The sequence below is a fragment of the Argopecten irradians genome, chromosome 1 (assembly GCF_041381155.1).
Source record: "Argopecten irradians isolate NY chromosome 1, Ai_NY, whole genome shotgun sequence".
NCBI classification, from domain to species: Eukaryota; Metazoa; Mollusca; class Bivalvia; order Pectinida; family Pectinidae; genus Argopecten; species Argopecten irradians.
The window spans coordinates 24,620,184-24,634,804 of NC_091134.1; the positions used below are offsets into that span (position 1 = coordinate 24,620,184).

Genomic DNA, 14,621 nt, shown 5'->3' on the forward strand with positions numbered 1-14,621 from the left:
TTTTATACAAAATAAGTTTAATAGAGAATTCATTCCTGTATCCGTTCACCTTCTTTTATTAGTAATTTTACAAAATAGCGAATTGACAACAGTTACCTTACTTAAACATTTTAAGCATAGCTTGATATACATTTATGGTATAACATTATCATTATATGTTCTAAAAATAAAAATATGTTTGTTTCTCTGTTTATTGACTTTTGTGTTTTTGCTAGAGTTGTTGTTATGGAAACAAAATATTGTATAATTATATGAAGACAATGCTTATTTTCATTCACCCTATCTATACAATATTCCGGACCATTGGAGTTTGTTATAGGCTATTTTTACTTTATCCTTCATATATTTATAAATATACACATTTATTTTATAATTTAAAGTTTCTCTTACTTAATATTTTGCCGAACTTATTTTGAATGATGTAATCGGTGGAATTAATTTTGAATGATAAAATGTATACTCTCTAAAATAGAAGCTTAGTAATTATACTTTTTAATTAATTACCATTTCATTATGACTTTATGTCTCTGTAAATACATTAATAATGTTTAAATGTGACTTTTAATGAACAGAATCACACCACATTGCTTACATATGTATTTTTATGTGAAATTTCATCAATAAATACTTTAAGGTAAATACAACTCCACCTTCATCAAGTAACGGTATGTAGGTGACAATATTTTAAATGTTTTAGCCATTCTGTAAATTGTGTCCTCAAAAATTCATCATTTATACAAAAAATAATTACATTACTATCTAAGTTTCCCATTTTTACCAAAACTGTTATCGAAGTTTGAACTCAGTCAGACATGATTTTGTTGAAAAAAGTGAAAATGTTATAATTTGATCGATCTTTTACTGTCTGTACCATTTTCATGCTGACACAGAAAGCAGTTCAAAAACTAATTAGACATGCACGTCCCTCCCACAGCTAAAAATAGATCGTCTGAATCTAACGAATCATAGTATAATACTTATACATTTAAACCTTTTGGAAGCTGTAAGATTTCCTCTTGTTTGTTTAACAATACTTTATTTGTAAAATGTAAAAAAGAAAATCACAATGTATTATTGAATAATATGTTATATTCAGCAAATAAATATTTCAACGTATTTGAAATAAAAACATCTAAAATTTATTTCTATTCAGAATTTTTATACTTCCGCAACTACACTTTATGTAGAAATGGCACTCTAACATTTTCTTAAGACATAAAATATGAAGTCTTGTTTGAATTACAGTGTATATTATTGAATTATGTATTTAAAAGATCATAAATATATAATATTATGCAGAGGAAATACAGATTTTCATCTTGCAGACAAAAAAAAAGTTTCGCATATTAGTCAATATAAAGGCAATAAAAATATCATGAATTTAGCAGCATGAAAAAATGTTCAAAGAATTGAAATTATTGAATATTTATTATTGAAATGCGTCATTACATAATAGTTATGATGTAAGTAGAAAATATAGCATGCCGCGTCACGACAATGCCACGTGCTGTGTATGTCGATGTCAGTCATGTGACCATATTAATTCAATCTTTTATACGGTTGGTGCACATATGTTGGTGCCTACGCTCTTCCAAGAATAAAACAAAAAAGTCCATAAACGAAGATAGCTAAATGTCCTGCGTAGATTTATATTATTCCAAATTTTTGATCGGATGAAAATCAAACGACGGTTAAAAATATAACTTAAAACTCAAATGTTTTATAGTTAAGAATTAAAACAGTAAAAAAAAATCACAAAAAAAAAAAAAAAAAATGATTCAACCTAAAATGTCTGAGAACAGAAAAATATTGAATGTTTGTAAAAACACATTCACACCAAAACCTCATAATAGCAGAGATGTAAAATTGAAAATTTACAAATGAAGAAAAAAGTGCATATAAAAATAAGCTTAATTATAAACTATACACAAAAGTAGTTCAACATCTTAATATTTGAATATTCAAGGACAAAAACACAGTTAATAATTCCTACATGGCGACAAAATAGTGGAAAACCTTACCTTTGAAATAGGACTGGAGGAATCTGGAGGCCGCTCCGCGGTAACACAACCATGGCGCCTGGTGCATGGTGTTGGGAGCAACCTCCGAATCGGTATAAATCAGACTTTGTTCAAGCATTCAACATGTAGATGTCTTATCGTCAAAATTCACCTCCTAATACAATATAATTTCCAGGTTTCACGAAAATATTGTATATCGCAACTTGGTTACGTACACGTAAGTTCTAATCGTGTAAAGGTTCAAAGGAAGTAAGGATGTATACGAGAAGCATTCCCCTGCTTTCATTGGTTCCTACAAAACTGGTACCGGTAGCCATAGTTGACAAGCATGGGTATGTCGAAACATATTACGCCTGTAAACATCGAGCAGAAAAGAAAAATAGAGTCGATCGATATAATATATAAAATAGCATTCCGCGCAGCGTAATATTAAAATATATATTTATTACAGCCATTTATTAACCGTAAAGTTTGAAAGACAAAATGCAACGTAATACGACAAAGTGGCACAAAAAAAACCTAGTAAGCAACTTGACGAGCTCGCGCCCAGTGTGCGCCCCCTATCAGTTACCTCCAGACAAAGCCATTTTTCTTTTCTAGGTCACTTCTGACGAAAATTTTCCATTTTGGTCTACGGTACCAATGTGACAAAACAAGAAATTTGCCATTTCTAGAAATTCCTAGACACCTAACTTCATAAAAACATAAATCAACGCGAATATAAGACTGATATATGTGGTATGTGTACCACCATTGAGAGTGGTACAAAATTTGATTCGAGAGGAACACTGAAATCGAACTACAGCATCTCAATGACCAAAATCCCTTCCCGTGCCAAACCCTAACATGTCAGACAAAAGTCTTACCTTGCAAATACAGCAACAAAGAAGACACGTTAGGTGAGTTTTTTAACCATTCGTTGTGTAACATTCTAGTCTTGACCCCAAACCTATGCACAAAATGTATTCATACGGAGACGTTGCACATGCGCAGTTGCACATACATAAAATAAAAAACTGTGTGCCGAAGTTAGATCCAATAGGTATGCTAGATAATACAGTACTGTCGCTACAACAAGTAATGGCATATAAATATCACAATGCACACGGTGCAGTGCTCAATGCACCACTCAACATGACGACGAACACTAACGACAGATTTTCATCTAACAAATACTGCTTCAGACCAGGTAGTGCACGTTTCCTCATCAGTGAACAATACTAGTTCATTTGTTACCGTGCATTCATAGTGCACCAGACATCAAAGAAATCCAGGTCCCCATGTAGCAATTATGGTGTCCATTTGCAGGTACAGTAGAGCTACCTACCGTGAAATCATAATTCACACAGAAAAAATTCTTAAAATATTCATATGGTCTCAGATGTCGTTGACCCCATTCGACTTAATACGCATCAAACTGTACACCACGAAGGTTGCAGTATATGCACCAAGCTCATCCAGAGCTATAGTAATAATATATTACAGGACTAACATCGCGGGGTCCGCCTTGTCTACAATGTCAGAAAGTCAACTCTACAATTTCAATGTTCACCAAAATCCACCTGCGCCGAAGACAAGCGAAAGAATCTGTGTCAAAGATGTTGAGGAAATCACAATAGTGTATCATTTCTTAGTGCAGATTTCACCAGTAACTACTTCTACAGTGTATGAAACATCTAGGCAGACATGATAGATTCTCCATTTTGGATTCAATCACGTGTTCTCCATGTTTAAACCCTGAAGGACTGAAACAGTTGCATAAAAAAACTCATGTGCTATTTGGTGTTTGTAGATGTGTATAGAGTAGTGTGCACGCAGGTGCTTTCTTGTTCACACATGACTTACCTGTGACGTCGCTGCGCCTTTCCCCTTACGACATGGATATAAGGCGATGGTTGCTATCTGCTACTTGTCTATAGGCTCTTGTATTATGTAACATCCCCCTCCCCTATTCCCACGCCTTACCTTTCCTTTATCACTATCTTATACACTATGATAGTCGATGCGGTATCTATATTTTTTTTAACCATATGGGGTCATACATTGTATGATCCAATAACAGCACTTAAGAAGACCCAATTCATTCACATTTGACAGTCATGCACAATTGCACAATGTAAAAACAGGAGGGTGCATCAAAAACCAGTCAGGCGTAAACCTTGTGCATATAATACACACATACTTGTTTGTCGTGTCCGGCCATGCGTGTCGACACTGCACACTACTGCATCGCAGACATTACTATCATTAGGTACAAACCTTCGTCACACACAAGCAGCAGGTCACATTTCTTATTATGCTAGACGTTAAGATGCACAGTTGCACATAAAAAATGAGCCTCACGCTCACCGATCTACTTAGAATGCAACTTGAGTCTCCGCCCCTGTGCATTATATATGTATGCACATAGCACAGTTGTAGCATGCTTTTTCTAATGAGACTGTCTCTAAATAAACATACACAACATCATAACAGTATACAGAATTCTATTTATAGACACGAGAATAAGCATTAAAAATGATACATTATAATTGTGTTTGATGTCGATATAATAGTATTTCCCTTCGGTAGACCCAAACCAGTCAAATCAATGTGAGTTGGACTAGACGTCGGAGCAGTGTGTATACCCAAACGTAATAGTTTGAGGGACAGACGGCTATTTGCATAATTCTGCAGTACGACAGGCGAACAGGTGAGAGCTCTTCAGACAACTAGGTGTGTAGGTCTGCACTTACCTGTCTGGTTAAACCACGCATAAAAAATCAGCTTAACCAGCCCATCAAAATAAAACATCCCCCATCTAAAGCCATTATCCACTCTGGTAGCACATGTCATGTCACAATTGTAAACCACAAAAAATATTATTTTCTAAAATAAAATTACATCAATCTATCAATCTTTATATCGCTTTTAAAAGCATTTGATTTTTCTATGTAGTGACATTAAGATAACTAGGAGATGCTTTTATCAATTCATTTTATATTTTTTTTTTGTAATATCTATGCATAATGCTAAGTTTTTCATATGAAAATTGAGCTGTATTATTAAGAAAAATTGACTTCACAACTGATATACTGCCTTATTTTCAAATAAAGACATAACATTATCAAAATGCACTTAAAACTTTATGCGTGGATTGACAACATAAAATTTAAATATTCATATAAAAGTCTGCATTTGAGATGCAATCTTGGTTTCAGTCATGTATACAATTGGTGAATTAAAGCTATCTATGTTATGTCTGTCCCTATGTAGACACACCTATACCAAATATATTCCAGACAAAATGCATGTCTTGTGTGATTTACCTGTAAATAATTCATTACCTGTCCTAATTAAATTTTACACCTGGCTGACCAGGTGTACTAATTTGAATGAACATGTACAGTGTCTGCATACAGTGTGTACATGTTTAAGTGCATTTCATGCCAAGCAACGGCAAAACATTCCATCAACCGTAGGAGGGGGTGGGGCAAAGTTTAAACTATAATGTTAGGAATGTAATCAGAGGGGAACTTAGGATGACTGACAATAAATCAAACATTCAAAAAAAAATTACACAACTATTGACTTTACAATACAGGGGCATCATTATCATTAATCCAAAACTGGTCAGTATACACAGGAAAAAAACCAACCTTCAGGTGCCACAGGTGTGAAATATATGGACAGTTTATAGACAGATAGAAGTAGACAAGATGGTCAGTTTATAGACAGGTAGAAGTAGACAGATGGTCAGTTTATAGACAGGTAGTAGTAGACAGATGGTCAGTTTATAGACAGGTAGAAGTAGACAGATGGTCAGTTAATAGATAGGTAGTAGTAGACAGATGGTCAGTTTATAGACAAGTAGAAGTAGACAGATGGTCAGTTTATAGACAGGTAGAAGTAGACAGATGGTCAGTTTATAGACAGGTAGTAGTAGACAAGATGGTCAGTTTTTAGACAGGTAGAAGTAGACAGATGGTCAGTTTATAGACAGGTAGAGGTAGACAGATGGTCAGTTTATAGACAGGTAGAAGTAGACAGATGGTCAGTTTATAGACAGGTAGAAGTAGACAGATGGTCAGTTTATAGACAGGTAGAAGTAGACAGATGGTCAGTTTATAGACAGGTAGAAATAGACAGATGGTCAGTTTATAGACAGGTAGAAGTAGACAGATGGTCAGTTTATAGACAGGTAGAAGTAGACAGATGGTCAGTTTATAGACAGGTAGAGGTAGACAGATGGTCAGTTTATAGACAGGTAGTAGTAGACAAAATGGTCAGTTTATAGACAGGTAGAAATAGACAGATGGTCAGTTTATAGACAGGTAGAAGTAGACAGATGGTCAGTTTATAGACAAGTAGAAGTAGACAGATGGTCAGTTTATAGACAGGTAGAGGTAGACAGATGGTCAGTTTATAGACAGGTAGTAGTAGACAGATGGTCAGTTTATAGACAGTAGAGTAGACAGATGGTCAGTTTATAGACAAGTAGAAGTAGACAGATGGTCAGTTTATAGACAGGTAGAAGTAGACAGATGGTCAGTTTATAGACAGGTAGAAGTAGACAGATGGTCAGTTTATAGACAGGTAGAAGTAGACAGATAGTCAGTTTATAGACAGGTAGAAGTAGACAGATGGTCAGTTTATAGACAGGTAGAAGTAGACAGATAGTCAGTTTATAGACAGGTAGAAGTAGACAGATGGTCAGTTTATAGACAGGTAGAAGTAGACAGATGGTCAGTTTATAGACAGGTAGAAGTAGACAGATGGTCAGTTTATAGACAGGTAGAAGTAGACAGATGGTCAGTTTATAGACAGGTAGAAGTAGACAGATGGTCAGTTTATAGACAGGTAGAAGTAGACAGATAGTCAGTTTATAGACAGGTAGAAGTAGACAGATGGTCAGTTTATAGACAGGTAGAAGTAGACAGATGGTCAGTTTATAGACAGGTAGAAGTAGACAGATGGTCAGTTTATAGACAGGTAGAAGTAGACAGATGGTCAGTTTATAGACAGGTAGAAGTAGACAGATGGTCAGTTTATAGACAGGTAGAAGTAGACAAGATGGTCAGTTTATAGACAGGTAGAAGTAGACAGATGGTCAGTTTATAGACAGGTAGAAGTAGACAGATGGTCAGTTTATAGACAGGTAGAAAAAGACAGATGGTCAGTTTATAGACAGGTAGAAGTAGACAGATGGTCAGTTTATAGACAGGTAGAAGTAGACAGATGGTCAGTTTATAGACAGGTAGAAGTAGACAGATGGTCAGTTACAGGTAACCAATATAATAATTTTCATACAACACAGGTGTCATTAAATATAAGTGATGTAGAATAAGCCACCAGTGTACAGGTGAAAGGAAACCTATGACTTTCTCAAGTCATACAGTACAGGTGATCATTACAGACAGGTTACAAAACAGGTATATGATAAGATATTGGAAATTCACACGTGGTCTGAATATACATGCAGTCAATAAAGACAGTTGGTTACTAGATATTTTTTTGTTGTAAAAACCCACTAGATATTTTTTTGGTTAAATGTCCTCATTTTATTACCATAGGAGTATAAAAAACATTAATGCATGACTGATGAGTATAATGTGTTGGCTGTCTGATGCACGTCACAGAAATCAGCCGTCTGCATCAACGAGACAGATCATTCAGGGAGAGTTATCTCCCTGTTTGCAGTGTCATATTGACTAGATTATTGATATTCTGCGTTATTTGACAAAGGTACGATGGAACAGCTGTCTATAGGGGTGTGCAGTATATCCAGAAGTCTGCATTTACATCATTTTTTAGCTGGTATAATCCATTGTAAAAATGATTTTTTTTTCTGCTCAGATCATATATATATTGTGTATTGTATAACAATATTGAATGTTTGTGGTTTTTTCTTGTGGTTTAGAGTTCCAGTTTATGGACAGAACATGCCTATCAAAAACAAGTTAATTAATACACAAAGTACTAGCAGCATTTAGAATTGTCAGCATATATCATACATCAATTATGTGTGGTTCATCCATTATGATACATAATAGTATTACATTAATACCAAATATTATTTTGGGCATTCACATGCTTTAACCACAAAGATAATTAAAGTTTATTAATTCATCGTATTTATAAGTATGAAAGCTTTTCAAAAATAATGTGTCCATTTGCCTCCATACCAGGGGAGCTCCGCAAATTCTTTCTCAAGTGCTTAATTGTCCAAATTTTCTAATACATATAACTTTGTCTTTCTCTTCAAATGATTGATTATGCTATTGTTTTAAATTCTACTAAATCCATTTATGTCATTATGCCACAGATATCGAGAAACTCAAATAATCATACAGGCTTTTGGTGGTCGAGTGGTTAAGGTGTCTAACATTCTACCACTAGCCCTCCACATCTGGGTAATTGTGGCAGAGTGGTTAAGGTGTCTGACATCTACCACTAGCCCTCCACATCTGGGTTATTGTGTTGGAGTGGTTTAGGTGTCTGACATTCAACCACTAGCCCTCCACATCTGGGTTATTGTGTTGGAGTGGTTTAGGTGTCTGACATTCAACCACTAGCCCTCCACATCTGGGTTATTGTGTTGGAGTGGTTTAGGTGTCTGACATTCAACCACTAGCCCTCCACATCTGGGTTATTGTGTTGGAGTGGTTTAGGTGTCTGACATTCAACCACTAGCCCTCCACATCTGGGTCATTGTGGCTGAATGGTTAAGGTGTCTAACATTCTACCACTAGCCCTCTATCTCAGGGTTGTGGTAGCTGAGTGGTTAAGGTGTCAAACAGTCTACCACTAGCCCTCTTCTACTGGGGTGGGGTGGCTGAGTGGTTAAGGTGTCTAACATTCTACCACTAGCCCTCTACCTCAGGGTTGTGGTAGCTGAGTGGTTAAGGTGTCAAACAGTCTACCACTAGCCCTCTTCCACTGAATTATTGTGGCTGAGTGGTTAAGGTGTCAAACAGTCTACCACTAGCCCTCTTCCACTGGGTTGTGGTGACTGAGTGGTTAAGGTGTCTAACATTCTACCACTAGCCCTCCACCTCTGGGTTGTGGTGACTGAGTGGTTAAGGTGTCTGACATTCTACCACTAGCCCTCCCTCTGAGTGGTTAAGGTGTGACATTCTACCACTGCCCTCTACCTGGTCACGTGACTGAGTGGTTAAGGTGTCTGACATTCTACCACTAGCCCTCTACCTCTGGGTCACTGTGTGAGTGGTTAAGGTGTCTGACATTCTACCACTAGCCCTCACTAATGGGTTGAGTGTTAATCTCGGGTCTCACATGAATGAGTGGTTAAGGTGTCTGACATTCTACCTCTAGCCCTCCACCTCTGGGTTACTGTGTGACTGAGTGTTAAGGTGTCTGACATTCTACCACCACTTACTGGTGGTTAGGTGTCTACATTCTACCACTGCCCTCACCTCTGGGTCACAATGAATGAGTGGTTAAGGTGTCTGACATTCTACCACTAGCCTCCACCTCTGGGTCACTGTGACTGAGTGGTTAAGGTGTCTGACATTCTACCACTAGCCCTCCTCCTCTGGGTCACTTTGAATGAGTGGTTAAGGTGTCTGTTACCTACCTCACATTTAGGTGTCTGAATTCTACCACCATACCCTCCACCTACCTCTGGTCACAATGAATGAGTGGTTAAGGTGTCTGACATCTACCACTAGCCCTCCACCTCTGGGTCACTGTGACTGAGTAGTTAAGGTGTCTGACATTCTACCACTAGCCCTCCACCTCTGGGTCACTGTGAATGAGTGGTTAAGGTGTCTGACATTCTATCACTAGCCCTCCACCTCTGGGTCACAATGAATGAGTGGTTAAGGTGTCTGACATTCTACCTCTAGCCCTCCACCTCTGGGTTACTGTGACTGAGTAGTTAAGGTGTCTGACATTCTATACCATTAAATCCTCCTTCTCTGGGGTGACTGAGTAGTTAAGGTGTCTGACATTCTACCATTAAATCCTCCTTCTCTGGGTTGTGGTGGCTGAGTGTTAAGTTTTCTGACATTCAACCACTAGCCCTCCACATCTGGGTTATTGTGTTGGAGTGGTTTAGGTGTCTGACATTCAACCACTACACCTCCAACTCTGGGCCACAGTGGCTGAATGGTTAAGGTGTCTAACATTCTACCACTACCACTAGCCCTCTACCTCAGGGTTGTGGTAGCTGAGTGGTTAAGGTGTCAAACAGTCTACCACTAGCCCTCTTCCACTGGGGTGTGGTGGCTGAGTGGTTAAGGTGTCTAACATTTTACCACTAGCCCTCTACCTCAGGGTTGTGGTAGCTGAGTGGTTAAGGTGTCAAACAGTCTACCACTAGCCCTCTTCCACTGAATTATTGTGGCTGAGTGGTTAAGGTGTCAAACAGTCTACCACTAGCCCTCTTCCACTGGGTTGTGGTGGCTGAGTGGTTAAGGTGTCAAACAGTCTACCACTAGCCCTCTTCCACTGGGTTGTGGTGACTGAGTGGTTAAGGTGTCTAACATTTTACCACTAGCCCTCTACCTCAGGGTTGTGGTAGCTGAGTGGTTAAGGTGTCAAACAGTCTACCACTAGCCCTCTTCCACTGGGTTGTGGTGACTGAGTGGTTAAGGTGTCTAACATTCTACCACTAGCACTCCACCTCTTGGTCACAGTGACTGAGTGGTTAAAATGTCTGACATCTACTACCAGCCCTCTACCTCTGGGTCACTTTGAATGAGTGGTTAAGGTGTCTGACATTTTACCACTGGCCCTCTACCTCTGGGTCACAATGAATGAGTGGTTAAGGTGTCTGACATTCTACCTCTAGCCCTCCACCTCTGGGTTACTGTGACTGAGTAGTTAAGGTGTCTGACATTCTACCTCTAGCCCTCCACCTCTGGGTCACTGTGAATGAGTGGTTAAGGTGTCTGACGTTCTACCACTAGCTCTCCACTTATTGGCCACAATGAATGAGTGGTTAAGGTGTCTGACGTTCTACCACTAGCTCTCCACTTCTGGGTCACTATGAATGAGTGGTTAAGGTGTCTGACATTTTACCACTAGCCCTCCACATCTGGGTCACTATGAATGAATGGTTAAGGTGTCTGACGTTCTACCACTAGCACTCCACCTCTTGGTCACAGTGACTGAGTGGTTAAGGTGTCTGACATTCTACCACTAGCCCTCCACCTCTTGGTCACTTTGAATGAGTGGTTAAGGTGTCTGACATTTTACCACTAGCCCTCCACCTCTGGGTCAATGTGACTGAGTGGTTAAAATGTCTGACATCTACTACCAGCCCTCTACCTCTGGGTCACTTTGAATGAGTGGTTAAGGTGTCTGACATTTTACCACTAGCCCTCCACCTCTGGGTCACTGTGACTGAGTAGTAAAGGTGTATACCATTCTACCACTATAACCCTCCACTTCTTGGTTGTGTAGGTCGAGTGGTTAAGGTGTATGCCATCAATTTAAGTTCATTCTGTATCTATGTATTGATAGAAAAAAATATTATCTTGTTAAATAACTTTAGCTACCTAGGACATGAAATTAAAAACAAATAATCTGAAAGAATTGTAAATCATTAATTCCCTTTTTCAACCACATAAATGGATTGTTGCTCCCTGTATGAGTCCAGTGTTGTGAAGGTTACTGTATGCTTTTATACAGTAGACACTTCCTGGTAGCGGTTCCTTAAAATATCACTAAAAACTGCAGAACAAGAAAATGTTTAGAAATGGCTTCTGGACGCCATGCAGCTGTGTATAGTTAGAGAAAAAAATAATAATGCCAAGTTGAAAATAAATGCAGCTACGTAAATGGAAATCAACTGTCTAACAAGTGCTGCACATTTCATTACATATTTGCATTTTAAAGAAACAATACATTTTGCATGTATTTTTATACCATTGATTTTCTTTCCAATTTAGCTGTGTTCACGACCTTGAAAGCTTCAAGGACTAAACTATACTTCAAGAAAATTTCCAATTAAAAAATTCTGCCCAGCTGAACACTGTAATGAATACGTCTCTGAAAGGAAATGCTTTTACTTCAGTAAAAATTGAACAAAGTTACAAATGAAACTGTCCCTAAGCCACCTGCACAATGCATTCTAATACCAGTTTCTATGATAATGGGTTGAAATTTCATAGATTTAATTTACATTTTAATCATTTATTTCTGAAATTATTATAATTTACAATAGGAATCCACTATGAGTTGCAATGTTTTATTGAATTTTCAGATTTTTATTGCCCATTTGTGTTTTTGCTGCCAGGAGAATCATTATTACCACACCTTATTACCTATTAATGATTTCTTGTCTCTGAGACCCCATATGGATGTTTTAATTATGTATCAGGGTAAACAGCCATTGCTGATTGGCTAAAGGTGTAAAACAAGGTCTGTGTACAGAAGTACTGAACTAAACATGAAGTCCGACTTTGGGCTACTAAACCTTTTGGCATAAAGATAACTGAACAGATTAATAGAATCTTACATGGGTCTGTGAAGTGGACAGGGATATCTCAACCCGAGTGAAAGATTTTGGCAGGTCAACCCGAGGCTTGCCGAGGGTTAACGGCCAAAATCTTTCATGAGGGTTGAGATATCCCTGTCCACTTCACAGACCCATGTAAGATTCTTTTTCTTCCATACTTAGAAGAAAAAATGATGAAATTCCACTTGGTTTCCAGCTTTTTCATCGCGCCATGATCGTAAGAACGTTGTTATGCGTAAAAACCGATGACGTCATCTACAATGCGCGCCGCAGTTACGCCGCATGTATTGATGACGTCACGTTATTGTCTAGCGCGTGTGAGCTGTCTTACACCCCCCTGTGTAATATAGAGATATCTTTTCCCTAGCAACCACGGGATATCCCTCTGAAGTATGGGAGAAACTAATATCTGTTTTTCAAATTTGCTAAATTTGCAGGTTCATCCAGATTTGTGTAATTTATAATATCTCTCATAAAATTTATCAAAATCCTTGTTTTACATGTTACAGCCCATGGTATAAATGATACTTTCAAAGGCTACAAAGACAAGTGGTAAAAAGATCACAGCAAATAAGTTTCAAACAGTCATTTATACCGAAGAAATAATGCAAATGAAAATGTTGTATCTGATAATTGAAAAGTTTTGTATCTTATTAAAAGAATTAATAGCTATGTCATTTAAGGATGATAAGGTTTGGTGATTTAAGATATCCAGAGTACCAAAAGAAAAACCATTGACCTAGTTGGGAAGTATCTTCCTAAACGCCTCATACATTGGTAGTCTGTTCCCAAGATAAAAGGATCTGTACAGAGTCTGTATCACGGACAAACCTGTCAATGGTGGACTGGAATTATGGTCTTTATAGCCAGGTGGTCTTTAAACACAGGTTAAATAGTGTTGAAAACTTAATTTGGAACCCTTGAAAAGTCAGGTCTTATTAAGCAGGTGGTCTTTATAAACAGGTTAAATTGTGTTGGAAAGGGTATTCGGGACCCTGGAAAAGTGGTCTCATTAAGCAGGTGGTCTCTATAAACAGGTTAAATTGTGTTGGAAAGGGTATTCGGGACCCTGGAAAAGTGGTCTCATTAAACAGGTGGTCTTTATACAGAGGTGGTCATTAAGGCAAGTTTTACTACATTTGTTAGTAAAAGAAACACAGAACCAAAAATAAGTCTATGACAAACTTTGTACCTCTCCATTCATTTGACTTTATTTAATTGGCAATGGGATTCGTGAATTAAAACTTTGAAAAAAATATAATTTGTTTAAGTTTATGATAAAATGAGCTCAGAACCAAAAGGCTTAGACATTCCGTTGAACTTATCTTACTGGTAAAGGAGCCATAAGACATTCACATTTTGCTTATAATGCTATAAAGAAATAGAGCCCCTGATAAGAAGTATAATAAATGGAGCCCCTGATCAGAAGTATAATAAATGGAGCCCCTGATCAGAAGTATAATAAATGGAGCCCCTGATCAGAAGTATAATAAATGGAGCCCCTGATCAGAAGTATAATAAATGGAGCCCCTGATCAGAAGTATAATAAATGGAGCCCCTGATAAGAAGTATAATAAATGGAGCCCCTGATAAGAAGTATAATAAATGGAGCCCCTGATCAGAAGTATAATAAATGGAGTCCCTGATCAGAAGTATAATAAATGGAGCCCCTGATCAGATGTATAATAGATGGAGCCCCTGATCAGATGTATAATAGATGGAGCCCCTGATCAGATGTATAATAGATGGAGCCCCTGATCAGAAGTATAATAAATGGAGCCCCTGATCAGAAGTACAATAAATGGAGCCCCTGATCAGAAGTATAATAAATGGAGCCCCTGATCAGAAGTATAATAAATGGAGCCCCTGATCAGAAGTATAATAAATGGAGCCCCTGATCAGAAGTATAATAAATGGAGCCCCTGATCAGAAGTATAATAAATGGAGCCCCTGATCAGAAGTATAATAAATGGAGCCCCTGATCAGAAGTATAATAAATGGAGCCCCTGATCAGAAGTATAATAAATGGAGCCCCTGATCAGAAGTATAATAAATGGAGCCCCTGATCAGAAGTATAATAAATGGAGCCCCTGATCAGAAGTATAATAAATGGAGCCCCTGATCAGAAGTATAAG

The 14,621-nt window shown here is 37.7% G+C and overlaps 1 protein-coding gene across 10 annotated transcripts in view; it reads right to left on the reverse strand.

The window, feature by feature from the left end:
* LOC138321709 (zinc finger transcription factor lin-29-like) overlaps nt 1-14,621 on the reverse strand; it is a 229,994-nt gene that overhangs the window by 57,099 nt on the left and 158,274 nt on the right. The window contains exons 1-2 of one of the 10 annotated variants that reach the window (XM_069265657.1): nt 3,867-3,882; nt 2,022-2,374 (exon numbers count right to left, since the gene is read on the reverse strand). The exons of 6 other annotated variants lie outside the window; for them this stretch is intronic. In XM_069265657.1, coding sequence (XP_069121758.1) covers nt 2,022-2,139 — 118 coding nt within the window. In that variant the 5' untranslated portion in view covers nt 2,140-2,374; nt 3,867-3,882. Of the gene's footprint in view, nt 1-2,021; nt 2,375-2,887; nt 3,765-3,866; nt 4,007-4,203; nt 4,316-14,621 lie in introns of those variants that run through there. 3 more of the 10 variants (XM_069265649.1, XM_069265683.1, XM_069265674.1) reach the window with 3 other exon arrangements.